The sequence below is a fragment of the Pseudorasbora parva genome, chromosome 6 (genome assembly GCF_024679245.1).
Source record: "Pseudorasbora parva isolate DD20220531a chromosome 6, ASM2467924v1, whole genome shotgun sequence".
Lineage (NCBI taxonomy): Eukaryota > Metazoa > Chordata > Actinopteri > Cypriniformes > Gobionidae > Pseudorasbora > Pseudorasbora parva.
The window spans coordinates 21,340,950-21,362,541 of NC_090177.1; the positions used below are offsets into that span (position 1 = coordinate 21,340,950).

Sequence of the window (21,592 nt, forward strand, 5' to 3'; positions counted from 1 at the left end):
TAACAAAGAATTATAGTTATATAGTTTCACATAATGACCCATTATTAGACATTATCATTGATGTGTTCCCAGGTAATTTTGGTAGAATGCTATTTCTTGCAGAACAAATCAAGGCGGTTCAAACATATGGCTGATATTTAGTATTTGCCTTTTATAGCAGAAGCACCTTTAATGCTTCTGCATAGTCCGGTTCTTTATCCTCAGGGTTGTGGAGGGGTTTCCAACTCCACAGGGTTAAAGGGCTGCACTATGGCGCTTCCTGGACACATAATACACCCACAGCCTTTGCAGAACACCCGTCCCCATGACAGCAGCTCTCGCCGAAATTTGTTTGACATAAAAGCATAGAGCAGCGGATTGGCTACAACCGAAGAGCTCGCTAGCAGCCGGGCGATAATGGCGAAGTTGCGATGATGTGTGTGTGTATCGCTATTGCTGGTACAGATGAGCAAGAACATGAGGATGTAGGATGGCAACCAGCAGATGGTGAAGACTAAAACCAACAAGACTGATGTCTTTGTCACCCGGTTCTGGTAGCGCTCCATCTGCGGTGCACTACCTTGTATTCGTGTCCTTCGTAAGAAACCATAGAGTTTGGTGTACATGATTATAATGATTATCAGAGGCAAAGCGAAAGCTATCAGAAACAGAATAGCACTGTAGACCAACTGGCTGAAATCTGACAGAAAGGCAAAGCAGAGGATAGGCGTCGTTCTCAACTGCCGGAAAGCAAACTGAGGTGCCGCAAGAGCTACAGCCGGCACCCACATGAGAATCACCAAAACCCGCAACCAGCGGCGCATTCTGAAACGATACGTCCAGGTAGGGTACACCACAATCAGGTAGCGTGTTACCGCTAATGCAGCTAGAGTGAATACGCTTGCAGAGTTACAGGCCACTCCCAAGAAGCTGATGACTTTGCATAGGATGCTGCTGAAGGGCCAGTAGCCCAGTGCTATAGCTGCGGTGTGGAAGGGCAGGCAAATGAGCAGCAGCAGGTCTGAGGCACTCAAGGCTAGAAGTAATGTATCTGTCCCTTGAAGAGACTGGGGTCCATTCTTCCTCCTTCGTCCGGTCAGGACGTAGATGACCAGCGAGTGTCCCACCAGCCCGATCACCATGACTATTGCATCCAGGGTTGGTGCCAAAACCCGTGTCAATTCCCACTTCAGACTCCCACAATCATGGCTAATATTCATACTGTCCTCTGCTAATCCTCTTGATATACACTATTTCAACACAAGTTGATCACAGGGAAGTGTAGAATGGCATGTGTTCAAACTATAAATTGCCATCTGTTTCAGGCTAATAATTAGCCCTTTTGAGGGTTAATATCTTCCTTACATGGCAAAGCATCATTGGAGTGTTTACTCCAAGAGATAAAGGCAGTCTCCGGCGTGGGTGGTTCTTAGTGTTTAGCATTAGTATTTAGCGATGAATCTTCCTGGGAAATTGAGAATTCATGTTAGTGCTTTTTTTCTTGTACTTGGAGACTTTACAATTCAGAATACTTTTAATTATCATATGGTTTCAATGACGCAGAGGCTACATCCGAAAGCCCCTTCATCTAGCTCACTGCCCTGGCAGTCATCATTAAGGATCCATAATTTCACGTTTAATGATATAGAACAATTTCAAGATAGATTTAGCAATTGCCAGATACAGAACAGTGCTAGTTTCTAGAATTAAAAAGTTATATATTAATTTAATTTACAGATACCAACACTATTTTGAATGCAGCCAAATACTTGCAGGATTCCCGTAAACATCTTTATTTAAAAATTTGTAATGTGAAAACACTCACATTTATTGAATATTAAACTTCATCTTTTATTTGAGATTATGGAAGGTGCTTACCTTACAGCCATCTTTGACTGCTGTTTGCTTGTATTGATTGAGTGAAACCAGGCAACCTTACAAAACGTGATTCCCTGCATCTTGTCAAAAGCTGCCAAATTACGAAAAGTCGATTCTACTTGAATCTAAGTACCCATTGCAACTTTCCTCTCATGATCAATTAAATGACTCTTCAGATTCATTCCATTTCCTTGAGCTTGGCTGTTGCAAGACGACTCTCCTCAGTTTGTCCTAATGCGAGATTCTCCTGACCTTCAAGTTCGAAGTAGAATGGGTGGTAGTTCAGGCATCCATCATCTGAGATATCGATTGTCAGGTTAACTGACCTTTTGTTAGTACATGTTTCTGTGATGATGACGTCTCACCTGTTAGCTTAGAAGTGGGCAGTGGCTATTGCGTAAGTATCTTGTTATTCTTCCTCTGGCCTAAAGACTGATGTGTTTTACAGGATCGTTATTGGTTTTTTAGCAAACGTAAACAACTTGGTTGAGTGTCCGTCCTGTTTTATGGGGGAGCAATTGCTGTCGTAAAGCAGCCATTGGTGTGATGCAGATAGATGCTGCGGAGCCCCTCATGAGCTCATTAATTCTGTAGAGGGCGACTATTTTTCACTTTGGCTCATTTAGACTCTTTCGATGGCGCTGACTGAAGCACATTGCACTACATTGCTTCTAACCCCAGCGTTGTGTCCCAGCAGTCCTCTCTTTGTGGAAGAACTAGTCACCGTGGTTAAGGAGATTCACCAAGGGAGGGGTCTTGTATGCACAGGCACCCATCCATGAAATGACCGGATGACACTAAGCCACTAAACACACACAAGCACCAGCAACAAAGACTATCTCACAACCTGCAGAAACCAACATGCACACGTTTCATGGGGTTAGACCGTTCAATAGGACAGGATAAGTAGCTTTAAAAGAGATGTTTTGAACTTGTAATGTGTTAAACCTATTCATTTACTCTTTAGAGGATACTAATCCTGTTTATTATTAGTTGTCACCATCCTTTTTCAAGAAGTTTAATTGCCCCTTTTTTTCATGTGTCAATTTTAACTTCGTGTCCTTCTAGATGCAGTAGAGTTGCAGTGAAACGTTTGTTCAAACTAAATGCAGTGTGTCTACAACTGCACACAATTATAATAAACATATTTTTTGGATCAGAAACTAGCAGGATTGTCTATATAATTCCATGGTTTAAGTATTTTTTTTCTCTTTTTTTTTCTTTCAACAGATGTGGGGTCAGTTGAAGGTTTGTCTTATCACCGGGGTTGGGACACGCTTTACTGGACCAGCTACACCACCTCCACCATCACACGGCACACTGTGGACCAGAGTCGCACTGGAGCTTTCGATAGAGACACCGTAGTCACTATGTCAGGGGACGACCACCCCAGAGCCTTTGTTCTGGATGAATGTCAAGAGTATGAACCTTGTATATCAAATTTGCCATGATGCAGTTTTATAGTCATTCTTCTGGGCAAGGAATCCCAAGATTTTGAAGCATATACAGCATGAACTATTACCCTACCAAAAAACAAAAACATTTGTCTACACATTCATTGTTTTGACTGCCAAAGTAGTGTTCACGTAATTAATAATGGTAAAAGAATGGTGAAAGAAGTCTTATAGTGCCAAACTTACCTGATGTGTAAATCCAATTTAAAAATAAATTTACTATAAATAAATATTGTGTTAATTATGCAAGTAGAAAAAAGTATCCGCACACAACAAATAAGGCATAAGTTCTCCAACTGTTCATTTATTACTTTCAACAGAGTCCTTGAACAGACTTGATTTTTTTTTTTTTTTTGTGATCAACTCTTCACCAGTGCCATATAATTGCAGGTACACACCTATGTCCATATTGTGCACTTTATATACTCTGTTGTATAAGTAATGAATGAAAAGTTGGAGAACTTTTGCCTTATTCTTTGTGCGGATCTTTTTCTCTACTTGCATAATTAATACAATATTTATTTATAGTACATTTATTTTAAAATAATTGTATATTTGTATAACTGTTGAATGCTTTTTTAATATTATGTTTGTAATAACTTAATAACTTTGCACTGTGACAGCTTACTTTTTTAATTATTTTTATTATTATAAGTTGAAAACAAATCTTGGTTTGGGAAGACAAGCACATGTTAGTTTCCATGTTTAAATTCCATTTTCACCTGTGCTCTTTCCTTCAGTCTGATGTTCTGGACTAACTGGAATGAACAGTCTCCCAGCATCATGCGGGCATCTCTTTCTGGAGCTAACGTCATCGTGATAATCGGAAACAACATCCGCACCCCGAATGGACTGGCCATTGACCACCGTGCTGAGAAACTCTATTTCTCTGATGCCACTTTTGACAAGATTGAGCGCTGCGAGTATGATGGCAGCCGGCGTTTTGTGAGTTCCTTTCCATCTATGCCTATTTTTTAAGTTTGTTCATGAGAAAGTCAAAGATGGAGTTCTTGACTTTTACCTGGTAGATCACGACACTGACTTAACAATGCATGTTCATACGTTTAGTTTACAGAGAACACACACTACAGACATCATGTTGAATTTGCTTGCAAAATAAATGAATGTAAATTGTATCTGTGTCTGTGTGATCAGGTGGTCCTAAAGAACGAGCCAGTGCATCCTTTCGGTTTGGCTGTGTATGGTGAATATATCTTCTGGACAGACTGGGTGCGCAGAGCTGTTCTCAGAGCTGATAAATACGGCAGAGATATGAAAGTCCTACGTGCTGACATTCCTCAACAACCAATGGGAATCATCGCTGTGGCCAAAGACACCAATAGCTGTGAGTTTTGTACTGAAGGCTGACTGTATATATAATTATTATGAACGCGCATATCACGCACATCATTTAAACCAAAAAGTTAAATCTTACATGCCATAAGTAAGTACTTTTATTTAAACACACTGAAAACCCTCACTGATATTTTAAAAAGTTCATATAAATGCACTGGGTAATACTTTACAGTAAGGTCTCATTTGTTAACGTTAGTTAATGTATTAACTAACATTAACGAACAATGAGCGTTACATTGGTTACAGTATTTATAAATCTTTGGTTAGTTATTAAAAATACAACTGCTGATTGTTCATGTTATTTCACTGTTTACAAATACAATTTTAGATTTTAATAATCAAATGCACTTTATACACCAAGTGTGCACAAACATACAAGGAATTTGGTATTAAATACACAACAGAATAGAGAGAAAGAATTAAATATGTTGAATTAAAGGAAAAAACAACAATGTACATTAATGTTAATTTAGATGGTAAGTAGAAAGCTTATGTACAGAGTCAGACCATATTGAGTAATGAATATACAACTGTATATAAACAAATATGTATTTATATGAGCTTTTATTACCTAATGCATGTATTTAATGGATTACAAGATGCTGTAATTACATTAACTAAGATTAAAAAATGCTGTAGACGTATAGTATTGTAAAGAGACCTTAAATATTAAGTGTTACCATGCACTGGTATAACAATACATAGTAATATAACTAGTATTAATGATTTTTAGCATATAAGTATATAATGATGATTGCCCAGCAAAAAAAAAAGCCATTTTAAATTGGTCATTTGTGTTTGTGTATGTCTATAGGTGAGTTTTCGCCATGCCTCACCAATAATGGAGGCTGTCAGGACCTGTGCCTGCTCACGTCAGAGGGACGAGTCAACTGCAGCTGCCGTGGAGAGCGCAAACTACTGGGAGACAACACTTGTGTTGGTGAGAGACAACAGGAAACTGGTACCCTGTTCTGAAAATACTATATTAGTATCCTGTGAGAAGTGCAGTATAATATGAATGTAATCTCTCTCTCTCTCAGCTGAGAACACAACCTGTAACAGCGTGGATGAGTTTGAGTGTGGAAACGGTGACTGTATCGACTACAGCCTGACCTGTGACAGTCAAGCACACTGCAAAGACAAGTCTGATGAGAAGCAGTCCTACTGCGGTAAGCATAACACTTGTTCTATTCACTGGTTTGCAGTATTAACAACCTTTTCTAATCTCTACCCTGTTTACGATGCATAAAATGTGAAGTCTTAGTCAAGTATTGATCTCTCTCTCCCTCTCCTTTTCTGGTTGCAGTGAACCGCATGTGTAAGAAGGGCTACCGGCGCTGCATTAACGGACGCTGCATCAAACACAGCTCCTGGTGTGACGGCACTGATGACTGTGGAGATGGTTCAGACGAGCTGCCGTGCAACAGTATGTGATTGCTTGAAATAAATGGCAAGATTATGGGAAAGGAGAAATACACAGTTGACTAAAAAAAGTGCAGCCGTACTAGCTCCTCACTGTTTCCATCTCCGTTTTTTTTTCAGTGACTCTTTGCAGTGCTGCTGAGTTCCAGTGCAAAGACGGTTCCTGCATCACTAACTCTAGTCGCTGTAATCAGGTGGCAGACTGTGAGGACGCCAGTGATGAGATGAACTGCAGTGAGTATTAATCTAAAGAAAATCTGAGCTGGTAACCAAAAGGTTGCCTGATTGAACCCCACATGGATTAAATATGACTCCAGGGAGGCTGTCGCTCAAAAATCATATGATGGCATATGAAGCTGTCTGTGCTCTTGTAGCCAGCCAGAAGCACACTAGTGTTTAGAAATGACAGTGATGTTGTTGTTATTTTCCAGATTGATTTAATTTTAAACAATTTTATTATTAATTCCTAATCTTTAAAAAACAGTATTGTGTGCTTTCAGCATAGCCCGTGCTGGAAATAAACCCTTTTAACCTTAATAAACCTCACTGGAGTTCATTTTAAAGGGTATTTTTTAAACAACAGTAGCTATTAGTAGTAGTATTTTATTGTCTTATTATATATTTTTTAAATAGATTTTTTTTATTTGATTTTATATTAGAAGCTGCATAATTCTAGCCTGACGTGGTCATACTCAATTCTAGTCAGAATATGAGTCTGAAACTGCTCCATTGGGCTGTGATTATTGGGCGTGTTTCAACCGAACCAGGAAAGACATCAATTGGATAGACCTACTACAACCAATCAGAGCAATGAAGCGACGCATTACGCTAGTTGTCAAATGTCAACAGAGCTCAACTGCACTATGTTGCGAAGTCCACGTTTTTTTCCGTGGGTTGTTTTCTAAGTCCTCTGGTTGAAGCGACTATTATGTGATATATAGACCCATGAGTGCGAATTTTAGCAGGCAACCTTGCCAAAATGACACACATTTTACCCCCAAACACCCCGGAGAACAACAACAGTGTTTATATACAAGCTATAAACTTTTATCACAGTTCTTCTGGGATATGAATATTTGTAACAGAAATAGTGATACTTGACTGTTGACTCTTTTGAAAAGACTGTGAAGCTGTTTCATACATATACATAACCCCTGCTCTCTCTGGGTCAGTGGAAGTGCGTCGAAGATTTGAATGTTCCCGTATGATTTTGTCAAAGGTTTAATAGATGCAGGCGAATCATTGTCATTTAGGAACGGGACTGCATATGTCTTTGAATCTAGATCATGATCTTTAACGATTAATCGTGCAGCTTTGTATCATTGAATGTGTATCTAAATCTAATTGTAATGTTGTGGACACAGTTAAACATATTCTTGCACACATACAATCTTTTGCTATGTCCTCTTTCAGGCCCCACTGACTGCTCTAGTTACTATCTGCTTGGAGTGAAGGGCATGACCTTTGAGAGGTGTGAGTTCACTACACTCTGCTACGCCCCCTCCTGGCACTGTGACGGCTCCAATGACTGCGGAGACTTCTCAGATGAAAGAAACTGTCCAGGTTACACACTTCACACATCAGCCTCCTGTTCTCACAGCTAAAGAAATGTATGTGATATTGTGTAATAAGACCGACCCTTCACTTACTTTCCCACAGAGAAAAGTAAGCAGAAATGTCCAGAGAACTTCTTTGCATGTCCAAGTGGCCGTTGTATTCCCATGAGCTGGACCTGCGACAAAGAGAACGACTGTGAGAATGGAGCAGATGAGTCTCACTGTGGTTAGTAAATATTTACAGAGTTCTTTCTCTTTTAGTTTTTTTATGCATTCTTCTGATCTGTTCCAAACGTCACTTAATACTTTTATCTTTATTGTTGGTATTGTTCTCAAGACACTAAAAACAATAGTACCATGTGCTTTCATCATAGCCTATGTTGGATTTTTTTTATTTATTATTATTATTATTTAAATTATTTTATAATTGTTATATTTGCTCACTGGAACTGATTTTAAAACAAATTAACTGAATTTCCTTCTCTTTTTTTTTACTTTAATTTGTGTAATTATTATTATTATAAATATTTTTTATAATAGCAACAACTATATAATAATAATTATAGTTGTTGTTTAACAATTATATCTAAAAAATGAAAAAGTTATCAGTAATTAGATCACATTATTGTCTAGTATCGTAATACTTAATCTGAAAAAAACTAGATGAAATGTTTAAATATAGTGTACTGTACAAATGTACTACTATATTTAAATGTAATCGATTAGAATATAATATAATTTATCGAATTATAGAGGTAAATTAGAGGTATTTTATGTATCTGAGGGATTTGTTAATTTTGTGATTTTGAAAGTTGATTATATTTTGTTTGTTTGACAGTAACAAGTTGTTCACTTGTGTTTTCTCAGATAAGTTCTGTGCATCAAATCAGTTTGAGTGTGGAAACCACCACTGTATCTCTAAATCCTGGGTGTGTGACGGCACTGATGACTGTGGAGACGGCACTGATGAGGACAGCAGATGCAGTGAGTCACATTACAAATGACATCAACAAACAAAGCTCTGACCTCAGATTAACCATGCTTATCCTCACTGCAAGTCTAAGTTTATTTAATGCACTCTGGGTCGCACTTTTACCTTTTTTCATGGTTACCAATGGAAAAATTTGTACCACTGTTAAGTTTGTTTGGATGCACCTCTTTGATGTCAACAAAACAATTTGGAAGTGTTTTGCCCCCTTTTAAAGCTGATTTTCTGACCTCACTAAGCATGATGCAATGGTTAGTTGCATTTCATTTGCATTAAGCATTGTTTTTTTTAATCCTCATATCTGTGACTGTGTGATAACAAAACGGTTGAGAACCTCTGCTCTATTTAACTTTGCCTTTATTTTTACTCTTTACACTGTATATCAGCCATGATGAATCTAATTATCAATGATGAAATGTATAAGTAACTCTAAGTTGATGCATCTCTTCCAGAGACAATAACTTGCAGTCCAGAAGCATTCCAGTGTCCTGGCTCCTACAAGTGTATTTCTCAGCGCTGGAAGTGTGATGGGGATAAGGACTGTCCTGATGGTGCAGATGAGGGCATTAAGGCTGGCTGTGGTGAGTTGCGAGAGGAATCACTTGGTTTATACCCTAAAACTCTAGCATTCTTTCTGTATTTCCTTCTGTTTATCTCTTTACTCTTTTCTTTTACAGTATTCAATAAGGCCTGTGATGACTCTGAATTCCAATGTCAGAATTATCAGTGTATTCCCAAAAACTTCATGTGTGATCATGACATTGACTGCCGTGATGGCTCTGACGAGTCGCCCGAGTGTGGTAAGCATATCTTTTAGTGTTCGTTTTTTTTTAAATTGGTCTCATACATGCAGCATGTTAATTGTTGTCTTCCCTTTCATAACAAAGAATATCCCACATGCGGGCCGAATGATTTCCGTTGTGCTAATGGCCAGTGTTTGAAGCAGAAGAACTGGGAATGTGACGGAGAGTTTGACTGTAGGGACCAATCAGACGAAGCTCCCAAAAACCCACTTTGCACAGACCCAGGTTAGTATGGAATACTTGAAGGACAAGGTGAAAAAAAAATACTCTTCCAAAGGCTTTATTCACCCTGTTGCTGTTTTCCCTTCTGGCTGATAAAAATGAAAATGTATTTATTTTAAAGTATTAAAAAATATATATTTCTCATAGCCTGTCCACATACCAATATTTTTTCTGTCACTAGATCTGTCTATCTATGCCTTGTCTTTGAATGCAAACGTGTGTGAAATTGGAAAATACAGGGTTATATTACCATTGTACATCTAACAATAAAAACCTGAGGTAATAAGCGGGCTCTTGTGAATTCTGGAAATGTGCCAGGTGTGTAATTTAGTGTGCTAAAGGAGCTTAATGCTGTTCAATTCACTGCTTCATTAGAGCCACAACTTCCTGTGGCAGTATTAATTCTGGATCGTTGACTGGGTGGAAATGACTTTATGAATATCTGGTTATGGTTGACCTCTTACAGCATTAACAGAAGCACAAATGTTCCAATAGTAGCATGGTACTTCTTGAAGTACCTTATTGTACCATGCAAATACAAACACCATGGGACATTAATATGGTAATCATTCACTACCATGGTATTTATCAGAGTGCCATAATATTACCATCTAATGTCCGTCAGTGTCATTTATGAGACCCAGAATAAAATTCCTCCTCCCCAGGCGCAAATGAGAACTTTATGCTTAATATTTGGTTTTTGTCCATAGAGAGGCGCTGTAATGACACTTCCTTCCTCTGCACCAATGGCAAGTGTGTGAACGAGACATTGCTGTGTGATGGTAACAATGACTGTGGTGATGGCTCTGATGAGAGCAATTGCTTCATCAACGAATGTCTCAACAGTAAGATGAGCGGCTGCTCGCAGCTCTGTGAAGATCTCAAGATCGGCTTTAAGGTATGTGTTTTTCCTGATTTATACACGATACTTGTGAATGAATCAGTTGGACATTACAGTGAAGACATGACATGCCTGTTGCCCGGCCCCCACAGTGCCGGTGTAATCCAGGTTTCCGGCTCAAGCAAGATAGGAAGACGTGTGTGGATGTGGACGAGTGCACAACCACATACCCCTGCGCACAGCGTTGCATCAACACGCACGGTAGCTTCCACTGCCTCTGTGTTGATGGCTTTGTGCAGCGTCCTGATGACCCCACCAGCTGCAAATCCACATCTGGTGAGCCTCTCCCCACACTTGCTTACATTCTGTTTATTACCAAAAAGGCTATCTGTCTGTCTGTCTATCTATCTATCTATTTATCTATCTATCTATCTATCTATCTATCTATCTATCTATCTATCTATCTATCTATCTATCTATCTATCTATCTATCTATCTATCTATCTATCTATCTATCTATCTATCTATCTATCTGTCTGTCTGTCTGTCTGTCTGTCTGTCTGTCTGTCTGTCTGTCTGTCTGTCTGTCTGTCTGTCTGTCTGTCAAAACTCACTATTTTGCATGGTGGACAATAACAAAGTATTTTATTTTGTTAATAAACTTTAATACATTTTTCAAGTCATTGTATTGGACTATTTTTATTTTGGGAAACTTTTACTTTCACTACATTATATTATCATATATTTTACTCTACTTCATTTCGTAAAAATCATTCCTCAAGTACTTTTACCCAAGTTGTAGATTTGTGCACTTCGTCCACCACTGCAATTTATATATAAATACATTATATGATACATTAACACGGAATTGCATGATAAAATCACATTGCTGGATTAGTCAGAATTACTGAGGCTACCAGACAATGCTGTTTAGAATGTTTGAAGATGTTCCCTAAATACTGTTTTAAAGTCTGCTTGTACTATAAGAGTGTTGCTTAAATTTCAGAGGAGGAACCTTTCCTCATCTTTGCGAACCGCTATTACCTGCGGAAACTGAACTTGGATGGCTCTAACTACACATTAATTAAACAGGTGAGGTGGCTGTCAGTCTAAAAGGCCAAAGAGATTACTTGTAGACTATTGTAACTTTCTAATATTGCTGAACTGTTACTATTTTTTGTGTTAACAGGGGCTCAATAATGCAGTGGCTCTAGACTATCATTACGCAGAGCAGATGATCTACTGGACGGACGTGACCACACAAGGCAGCATGATTCGGCGCATGAATATCAATGGCAGTAACGTGCAGGTCTGTGTAGTTCTACAGCCTGTGCATTGATGATTCTTGCATGCGTTTAAACTTGGCCGATGGGCATGTTTGTGACTCTTTTGATTGGCTGTTGGATAGGTGCTGCACAGAACTTCTCTGAGTAACCCTGATGGTCTGGCCGTGGACTGGGTTGGTGGAAACTTGTACTGGTGTGATAAGGGCAGAGACACAATTGAGGTGTCCAAGCTGAACGGAGCTTACAGAAGTGTGCTGGTCAACAGCGGTCTACGGGAGCCTAGAGCTGTGGCTGTGGATGTGAGGAATGGGTGAGAGTCTAAACTCAGTTCCTAATAAGTTCTGTATTATTTAAGTGTCTGACTTTATTATTTAAGTCTCCGTAATTAATATTTTATTTTCTAGGGATATAAGTCTATTAGAATTGTGACCAAATTACATGATATCCTGATGAATTAGTCAAATAAAATGCAATTTATTGCATTTCAGTATTTGCGGACAAAAGCCTCCTAATTATTATTATTTATTTATTTTTTATTTTTTTTTTACAGATTTTTTAAATATATTGAATTGTTAAAAAATGAATTTACAAAATAAAATATATATTAATATAAAATAATAAAAAAAAAAAAATATATATATATATATATATATATATATATATATATATATATATATATATATATATATATATATATATATATATATATATATATATAGTAGCCATTTTCTTTTAATGGGTCTGTGTGAAATATGTTGTTCATATACATACAATTTCATTTGCACTTGATGTGCGTTATGAGCTTGTCTGACTTTGGTGGTTTAATTTTCTCCAGGTATCTGTACTGGTCAGACTGGGGTGACGTGCCACATATTGGTCGCATCGGCATGGATGGCACAAATCGTCACGTCATTATTCAGGATAAGATAACATGGCCTAACGGCCTGACACTGGATTTTATTAATGACCGCATCTACTGGGCAGACGCTCGTGAAGACTACATTGCTTTTGCCAGCCTGGACGGATCCAACAGACACATTGGTGAATACAAAGACACCCATGCATTGCTTATGATGTCATTTTTTTTGAAGCAATTAGTTTAGACAAAGAAGTGACCCGACCTTCATATTCGCCAATAGATGACATCATAGACGCTCCATATTATGTAATATTACAGTCGATCTATTGTTTTTGAGACATGAATTCCTCACATTCAGAAATCTTACGCAAGATCTGTCTTGACTGAAAAAGGACTCAAATTTGAAACCTCACTGTTGTTTTATGCTGCTAAAGTCAGGCAGTGCATGAAATGAAGATATTAGAGTAACTTATAAAGGCAATGCAATATTATGTCCATATATGTGTGTGTATATATATATATATATATATATATATATATATATATATGTGTGTGTGTGTGTGTATCTATCAGCGCACGTATGTATGTATATATATATATTATATATATATATATATATATATATATATATATATATATATATAAATCTTATTTTGATGAATATTTTATATATATATATATATATATATATATATATATATATATATATATATATATATATATATATATATATATATATATATATATAATATTCATCAAAATAAGATTTATTCAAACTTCTACCACTGGTTATCAAAGAAGTGTGCATGTTGTTTGGCCATTGATAATTGTCACCCCCAAAAAAGCCAAATATTGTCAAATATCAAATTGAAGAGTTGAGACTTCTTTATAAATTATTTTTTATTTTTGTTATTCTTTTATTCTGTAACACTTTACTATAGTCTCAATTCTTGATATCAGTTAATGAATTAACTAACAATTAACAATATATTTTTTACAGCATTTATTAATTGTTCATGAAATTGTTCAATTGAAAATGTTAGTTCGCAGTGTATTAGCGTTAACACTTAAAAATATATGTGTAAATGTTGAGATTAACATTAATTAAGATTAATAAATGCTGTAGAAGTATTGTTTATCGTTAGTTCAAGTAACTAATGTTAACTAATTACCCTTTTAATAAAGTGTTACCATTTCTTGCTGATAGTGAAAATTAAATACTATTTTAAGATATTTTTGTTATTGGCCAATATATTTGGTCTGTCTTCTTTATATTTGGTCAACCTTTATCTCTGTAGTGAACTTTCTTTTCTGCTGATGCCGTGAAGGTGGAAACAATTATGTTAAACCATAATATTATAGAACTCTTTTCATGATCCAATCAAATCTGATGGATAAAATCAAGTCTTACTCTCGTTGTTTCACACTGAATATTCAGTTTGTTGCCTTTAAATTGAAATGTGAGGCTTGTGTTCTCCTTCAGTGCTGAATCAAGACATCCCCCACATCTTTGCCATGACTCTGTTTGAGGAGTATATCTACTGGACCGACTGGGAGACCAAGTCCATCAATAGAGCTCACAAAACACTGGGCACTAACAAAACCATGTTGATCAGCACCCTGCACAGACCCATGGACATACACACCTTTCACCCCTCCAGACAACCTGAGGGTGAGAAAATGAACACATGCTGTAAATAGAGAGTTCCGGCAGTATTTGATGTTGTTTTCTAAGTGTTCTCCTCTCTGCCACTCTTGTGATTGCAGTGTCAGGTCACCCATGTCAGGAGGATAATGGGGGCTGCAGTAATCTGTGTTTGCTCTCTCCTGGAGGAGGCTACAAGTGTGCCTGTCCCACCAACTTCTATCTGGCTGCTGATGGAAAACAGTGCCTGTCCAACTGTACTGCCAGCCAGGTGTTTTACTTTACTTGTGATTTTCCATTATTCTCACTGGTGCTGCTTATTAGATTCTCATTGTGAAATTTGCTTCTACATTATGGCAGTGTTTATTGTACTTCCATTAATATATGATGATTTAAATATACTTTAAAAAAATAGTAGGTTTTTATTAACACACACAATTTTAATTAACACATTCTGTACATTTTTATTGAAAGAAAGCTAAATATATGTACCAAGACCACAAACTTGTTAAAAAGATTAACAGCCTTGGACATACTTATTTAATATTATCAGCCCTAATAAATACTTTAAAGGAAATTAAAATTAGAAATGTTGTCAACTAACTGAAATAAAATGAGATGAAGGACTAAAATGACTAAAATAAAAATGTATAAAAACTAAATAAAAATATTTAAGAGGGGGAGGGGTACAGTTTTATGCAATCTCATGTTAGTCTTAAATACCTGTAGATTATCATTGAATCCTTCTTATCTCAAAAATGTCTTCAGTTTTATTAGATTTATAAAAGACAGATAAGCTGTACCGACTCTCGTGGAGGTGTGCAGTAGGAGGAGCTAAAGAAACACACACGCACACACAATCCATTGGTGGAATTATCCCTTCCTGGATAACATTCTATTCACTATGTGTTTGTGTTGTTTACATTTATATGCACTTACATGCCGATTGCCAACAAAACAAAGACATTTGATGCAGTTTCGACTTGTGACCGGGAACAACCAAAAAAACACACTTGTAGAACTCCGTTGCTGCTCTGGAAAAACAAAATGCATCCAATGTTTCCGTAAAGCTGGGTTATTTGGGAAGCTTAACAAGGTTATCTTTCCCTCACAAACAGAAACACACTTCTTTAGTGACATTGATGTTGTGGTCTAAAAACAAAGCGCTGCCAGCCGTTCCCGTAACTCGAAAGAAGCTTGTTGATGGGCAGGCTACTCACTTTCGCTCTCGCACGCACTCTTACTGGAGAAGTGCCCATACTAGGAATTCCACCCATTTTGACGTAATACATGGTCATACCTGATAAAAACTTTCCGAAACTTGTTTGAATCCTGAAGGAGTGTATTTGACACAGAAATACCAGTCATACGTCCAACTCCTTTTTTGAAATGTTGGCCATGTTTAGAACGAGCATCCAACTCTTTAACAGTGTAAATCAGTCAGAATGCATGAAATGGCAAAAACAGAACAAAATGACTTACACTAAAGTTAAAACAAAAACATATGAAAAATAAATACTATAATATTATAGTAATTATGCTAAAATACTGCATTATAGTTATGACATTTTTTTTGCAACATGGTAATGAGAAGTAAGAATTAGAAATTGTCTAGTCAAACTTAACATGAAAAATCTTAATTGTCCTAAAAAACTTTAAATATTTTTTCTTTTCTTTTGATATCGGAGTAAAATATGAGCTGATCATGTTTTTGTCAGGAATCCCACACTTCTAACTGACTTTCCTCCTCTGACCATAGTTTGTCTGCAAGAATGATAAGTGTATTCCTTTCTGGTGGAAGTGTGATACTGAAGATGACTGCGGAGACCGCTCGGATGAGCCTGCTGATTGTCGTAAGTATCAGCTATTTAACCCACAAGAGCGATACGCCATGGCCACTTTCAGCCGTACGTGGCATCCTCATGCTGTGTGTTCTTGGGTTTTAGCCGAGTTTAAATGCAGACCAGGCCAATTCCAGTGTGGCACGGGTCTCTGCACCAACCCAGCTTACATCTGTGATGGAGACAATGACTGCCAGGACAACTCTGATGAAGCCAACTGTGGTAGGATGTCCATTCAATTGTGTAGAATTGAACGAATCATCTTATTCAACTGTTTAATGAAATTAATATGCTTAATGGAATCTCATTTTGTCCATGTTCAGACATCCATGTTTGCCTGCCCAGTCAGTTTAAGTGCTCGCACCCTAGCCGCTGCATCCCTGGAATCTTGCGCTGTAATGGTCAGAACAACTGCGGCCAGGGAGAAGATGAGAAGGACTGTCGTACGTCTGCTTTTATATTTCTCATTGATTGAATCTGAATGTTTTGATGTTTAATCTACACTATGTATGAGGCTGTTTTATGATGAGAGTGTTGTGTTCTCTTGTAGCTGAGGTGACCTGTGCTCCTAACCAGTTCCAGTGTGCAATCACCAAACGCTGTATACCACGAGTCTGGGTGTGCGATAGAGATTATGACTGTGTTGATGAATCCGACGAACCGGCCAACTGCAGTAAGGAAATAAAACCTACAAAATATAGACTTATAAAGCCACTTTTTATTTTAAAGGAATAGCTCACCCCAAAATGAAATTGTCGTAATTTACACAGCATCATGTTATTCCAAACCCATTAGACTTTATATTCTTCTTCGAAACACAAATGAAGATATTTTTAATGCTATTCAAGAGATTTCTGTCACTTGTACGTCTATTCACCCAAAACTGATATAATAAAAAGATCATAAAATAAATACATCTGATTCTAGCTGATGCAATCCAAATCTTCAGAAGAGACACATTTGCTTAATATGTTAAACAGATATAAGTTAAGCTTTTATCCACATATCATTTTCAAGAATTTCACAATGAATTCAAAATTTTGGGTGAACTAACCCTTTAATATGGTGGCAAATATTGATATTGCGAACATGTATTATTTTTATGTTTTTGGTTTATTAATTGCATATGTAAATCATTTGACACCCTAACAATCCATACTTCTTTTAATATCATCAGACAATTTTATTCAGAAAGGTCTCTAATGGATGTATTTATTAAAGTGTCAACAGGAAAATATTTTTTTAATATTTATAAATATAAATGTATTTATTTCAATGTTTATTATCCACGATTCCTTTAATGTATTCATTCATCTGGTTTTGGCATGAGAATAGCCTTACATGCTGATATGGCATAAACAACCAAATAAATAAATGTGATTAATTGGACAGTCCTGTTTAAAGCCGTTTCTGTTTTCTACAGCTCAAATGAAGTGCGGTGTGGATGAGTTCCGCTGTAAGGACTCGGGCCGCTGTATTCCGTCTCGCTGGATGTGTGATGGAGAGGACGACTGTGGTGACGCCTCAGATGAGCCCAAAGAGGAGTGCGGTACGACTGGCCGTCGCTTCATTTGCTCCATTTATAAAAATGTTGATTGCTCATGAAAGTGTGTAAAAGTGATCAATTTTATTCACACAATTTTTTGTACATAAAAGTGACTGTTTTTATTTCTCGTGTTAGATGAGAGAACATGTGAGCCGTACCAATTCCGCTGTAAGAACAACCGTTGTGTGCCGGGCCGTTGGCAGTGTGACTACGATAATGACTGCGGCGATAACTCTGATGAGGAAAAGTGCGGTACGTATTTCAACTGACGGTGTGACCTTAGCGTTCCTGATTCCCGTTGGCACAACTGAGACTGCATATACATGCACAGCTATTTATAGGGCTGAATCTAGAGTTTTATAACTATTTGTGACCATTACACATGTCTGTGGGAGGCATTGTGGGTATCTTGTCATGACTCACTCACCTTGCTCACTAACGCATCTCACTTCATGTTGTCTCTATTCTTCATTTCACACTGACCCATTGGCTTGACTCAGAGGTAGGTCTCTCCTCCCTCCAAACCACCCTTCCTTCTCCTCTCTCTCTTCTCATCTCCCCATAATTCCATGCGTGTTTGTGACAGAGGTGGTCAATTGCAGCTTCTGCCCCCTAGTGGAGAAATGGTAGTTCTTTTTTCCTCCTCCAAACTGAATGGTGAAGCTTTTAGCAGTGAACATTGTGTTTATAAGCTCATCTTTGGTCTTTATTCTGGTTTTGTTGCCTTTAAAATGAAAGTGTTTTAAATTATTCTAAAGACATTAGCAGGGTTCTCATGGTCATAAAAAACCTGGAAATATCTTACAATTATGCAAGTCATGCAAATTAATCAAATCTCAAGTCATAGGAAATTCTATAAATATATATTTACACTCACAGTATATTTACACACAATTATATTCAGATATGTGGATTTATATAATTAATTAGTTCATTTTATATAATATTGCACCAGTTATAAATAGCTCTTTAGTACTGTAGTGTTTCCCAATACTCGCAAATAACTCACAATGATCATCAGGTTTGGGAACCCTAAGTGTGTTTTTTGTTTTTTCTTAGTCTCTAAGATGACCTGTTGTCCTGTTGAGTCCCTTTCTTTCCTCCTATGTTTTCCTTATAGTATATTCTTTGTGTTCTCTGGCTCATATTTATTTCTTCAATATTACGTGTTTCTCTCTTCCTATTAGTGCCACGTCAGTGCTCTGAGAGTGAGTTTTCCTGCACTAATGGCCGTTGTATTGCTGGGAGGTGGAAGTGTGACGGAGATCATGACTGCTCAGATGGCTCTGATGAGGTTTAATTTTTAATTTTATTAAAAGGATAGCCCCTTGAGATGTAGCATCTAAATTTTGAGGGGTCCTATTTTATCCCCCACATCCACAAACCACAAATATTGTACAAAAACATAATCACAAACAATAAATACATTAGTTGTATCAGCATGATATCAATTAAGTAAAAAAATTTAATTACAATCAATTGTTAATCGTTCCAATCCCATAAGACCATTGTTCATCTTCAGAACATAAATTAAGATATAAAAAACAAATAAAAAAAGTGACCATTAGTACATACTATATATGAATGATACATTTGATTGCCTTTTTTTTGTGATTGGCCATTCTGTTGTGAAGTTATTTACTGAGTTGAATATTGAGTTGAATAACAGAGATATAGACAAAAAGAAATATAATAAAGTTTTGGTTTGTTTAACTTTGTTTTTGTTGTCAATACATACGTCCCATATGTCCCTCAGTTCATGTATTCTGTTATTGTGTCTCTCAGCATGGCTGTGAACTGAAGTGTGAGGAGGACCAGTTCCAGTGTAAGAACGGTCACTGTATCCCGCTCCGCTGGCGCTGTGACGCAGATGCTGACTGCATTGATGGCAGTGATGAAGAGAGTTGTGACATTTCTGGTGAGTATGCATGTCTGTTCCTTTTTAAAATGGGCTTATTTATGTGGCATGTCCTTTTTAAAATACAAGGGATTTAAGGATTTATCTCACATTCCTCCTTCTGCTCTCTCCTCTCTCAGTGGCACGACACTGCCCTCATGATGAGTTCCAGTGTAATAACACCCTGTGTAAACCACTGTCCTGGAAGTGTGATGGGGAGGATGACTGTGGCGATAACTCAGATGAGAACCCAGAGGAGTGCAGTAAGAATAAAAAATTATAAATTAGTAAATATCAGTATCTCTGACAAATATTTTAAGGTACAGTATGTAACATTTTTGTTAATTTAATACATCATTAAACCTTCTTCCAAAACGTGTTTTTGTCTCTATGGTAAGCCAATTATATTTTAGACCCGACTGGATGGTTTTTGTGGGAAATAGCGTATGTATGTCATAGGGCTGTCAAAACTGCTCAAATGACGTTCGAATATTCCCTCTAAAACAAACATGAATATTCGAACATCTGGGCGCGTATTTTGTCAATGACGCGTGTTACGTCAATAACAGGACAAATGAATACAATGAGACATAACTACTTGTATAGTTTGTCTATTTAATATATGTATACATATTTGACAACGTATTACTTACACAAAAACAAGTAGATTGTTATTATAAATGATATAATTATTATTATATATATAATTATTATATATAGATTAACTAATGGCCAAGAGCGCAGACCTCTCTCTCTCTCGCCCTCACTGCGGATAACGGTTTAAATGAACAAACTTTGAGTGCTGATCAATAGTTTTGTGTAAGCAATTTAAGGTCGTGAGACTCGCGACTCTTGTCCCAAATATAGCAGTCTTCATTCAGTGATTGAAACAAATATTATTAATAGTAATTGAAGTTTTACAGCATATTGAGCGCTCCGAGCGAACTAGGCTGTGCTAAACATGGAGCTTTTCCTTGACATGATAAATAATCACACCAGTGAAAGCAGTGCATTTATCCTTTATTCATGCAATATCTCTTCAGTCAGTACAGTAGCCTACATTTTAGTAATGTTTCTGTTTAACGTTTAATAAAATGAGGCATGGTATAACTGTTTAATAGCTTCCATATAACTTTATCTCGTGGCTCAACAATTTTAGCTCCTACCGACCAAAATTCAACGTACTTCCAGACATGGCTTTTTAGGTTATGGAGTTAAAATCTCTTTCTCTGCTGCGGTCGAGTTGGGGTCTACACTTTCTGCCATCTTCACTGCAAGACGCGTCCACTTTCAGCAGTAACAGTGCGACTCCTGTCCTGAACCCCCATGCGCACGCTCACTCGCAAAGCAGACCCCCACGCCTCTACTAACGTGGCGGGGTATTTTTTTCCGCTTAAAAAAAAAAATAATGTATTCGAATATAAATTTTCACCTTCGAAATTCGTTTTTTAAAAACTATTCGAATATATATTACAATATTCGTTGACAGCCGTAGTACGTCATTAGCCCTTCATATCCATCCTTCATATCTTCAGACCGAATCTCATCATATCTATAAATAGAGAAAAGTAGCTCTGACTACTTTGATGCCTGGTTTTTCCCAAGGTTTATTTTTCTCCATCATGCCCTGATGGAGTTTTGGTTCCTTGCCACTGTTGCCTTTGGGTTGCCTTGCTCAGTTGGGGACACAAAAATTTCGATCTAACTTTTCAACTAAATATCCAAATCAAATTAATTACTAAATTAACTGTATCAACTATATTATCTGCCCACATTGTCGCTATATAATAAATTGAAATAAGCTGATAACATCATTGTTTTCTCCAGAACGACTGTACAGTCAAATCAAATTTTGTTGCAATATTTTCCTGTTTAACACTGTGAAGCTGCTTTGAAACAATCGTCATTTTAAAAGTGCTATATAAATAAAGTTGACATGACATGAATGTGGCATAGGTTAGTTGTCTCAACAGGTGATAAAGGTTAACATGGAGCAGCTAAATCTTGAACATCCAGAGA

General features: G+C 37.1%; 2 protein-coding genes across 3 annotated transcripts in view; one reads left to right on the forward strand and one right to left on the reverse strand.

Annotated features, from left to right (window-relative positions):
• lrp1ab (low density lipoprotein receptor-related protein 1Ab) overlaps positions 1 to 21,592 on the forward strand; it is a 120,490-nt gene that overhangs the window by 89,601 nt on the left and 9,297 nt on the right. For both annotated transcript variants that reach the window (XM_067446096.1, XM_067446097.1), the window contains exons 42-71: positions 3,088 to 3,277; positions 4,052 to 4,256; positions 4,467 to 4,656; positions 5,482 to 5,607; positions 5,708 to 5,836; positions 5,974 to 6,093; positions 6,210 to 6,323; positions 7,503 to 7,652; positions 7,749 to 7,871; positions 8,513 to 8,629; positions 9,086 to 9,214; positions 9,311 to 9,433; positions 9,521 to 9,661; positions 10,369 to 10,556; positions 10,652 to 10,835; positions 11,506 to 11,591; positions 11,689 to 11,808; positions 11,908 to 12,095; positions 12,621 to 12,826; positions 14,128 to 14,316; positions 14,412 to 14,560; positions 16,049 to 16,142; positions 16,236 to 16,352; positions 16,454 to 16,573; positions 16,681 to 16,803; positions 17,554 to 17,679; positions 17,812 to 17,928; positions 18,864 to 18,970; positions 19,462 to 19,594; positions 19,714 to 19,836. In XM_067446096.1, the coding sequence (XP_067302197.1) occupies positions 3,088 to 3,277; positions 4,052 to 4,256; positions 4,467 to 4,656; positions 5,482 to 5,607; positions 5,708 to 5,836; positions 5,974 to 6,093; positions 6,210 to 6,323; positions 7,503 to 7,652; positions 7,749 to 7,871; positions 8,513 to 8,629; positions 9,086 to 9,214; positions 9,311 to 9,433; positions 9,521 to 9,661; positions 10,369 to 10,556; positions 10,652 to 10,835; positions 11,506 to 11,591; positions 11,689 to 11,808; positions 11,908 to 12,095; positions 12,621 to 12,826; positions 14,128 to 14,316; positions 14,412 to 14,560; positions 16,049 to 16,142; positions 16,236 to 16,352; positions 16,454 to 16,573; positions 16,681 to 16,803; positions 17,554 to 17,679; positions 17,812 to 17,928; positions 18,864 to 18,970; positions 19,462 to 19,594; positions 19,714 to 19,836 (4,227 nt within the window). The remainder of the gene's footprint in view (positions 1 to 3,087; positions 3,278 to 4,051; positions 4,257 to 4,466; positions 4,657 to 5,481; positions 5,608 to 5,707; positions 5,837 to 5,973; positions 6,094 to 6,209; positions 6,324 to 7,502; positions 7,653 to 7,748; positions 7,872 to 8,512; positions 8,630 to 9,085; positions 9,215 to 9,310; positions 9,434 to 9,520; positions 9,662 to 10,368; positions 10,557 to 10,651; positions 10,836 to 11,505; positions 11,592 to 11,688; positions 11,809 to 11,907; positions 12,096 to 12,620; positions 12,827 to 14,127; positions 14,317 to 14,411; positions 14,561 to 16,048; positions 16,143 to 16,235; positions 16,353 to 16,453; positions 16,574 to 16,680; positions 16,804 to 17,553; positions 17,680 to 17,811; positions 17,929 to 18,863; positions 18,971 to 19,461; positions 19,595 to 19,713; positions 19,837 to 21,592) is intronic.
• LOC137079114 (somatostatin receptor type 4-like) lies at positions 201 to 1,199 on the reverse strand. The gene has a single exon (XM_067447077.1). It carries the CDS (start codon positions 1,197 to 1,199, stop codon positions 201 to 203), a length of 999 nt encoding a protein of 332 aa, XP_067303178.1.

Excerpts from the sequence above, each read along its gene's own strand:
- LOC137079114 (XM_067447077.1), bottom strand. The coding sequence starts at position 1,199 with ATGAATATTAGCCATGATTGTGGGAGTCTGAAGTGGGAATTGACACGG.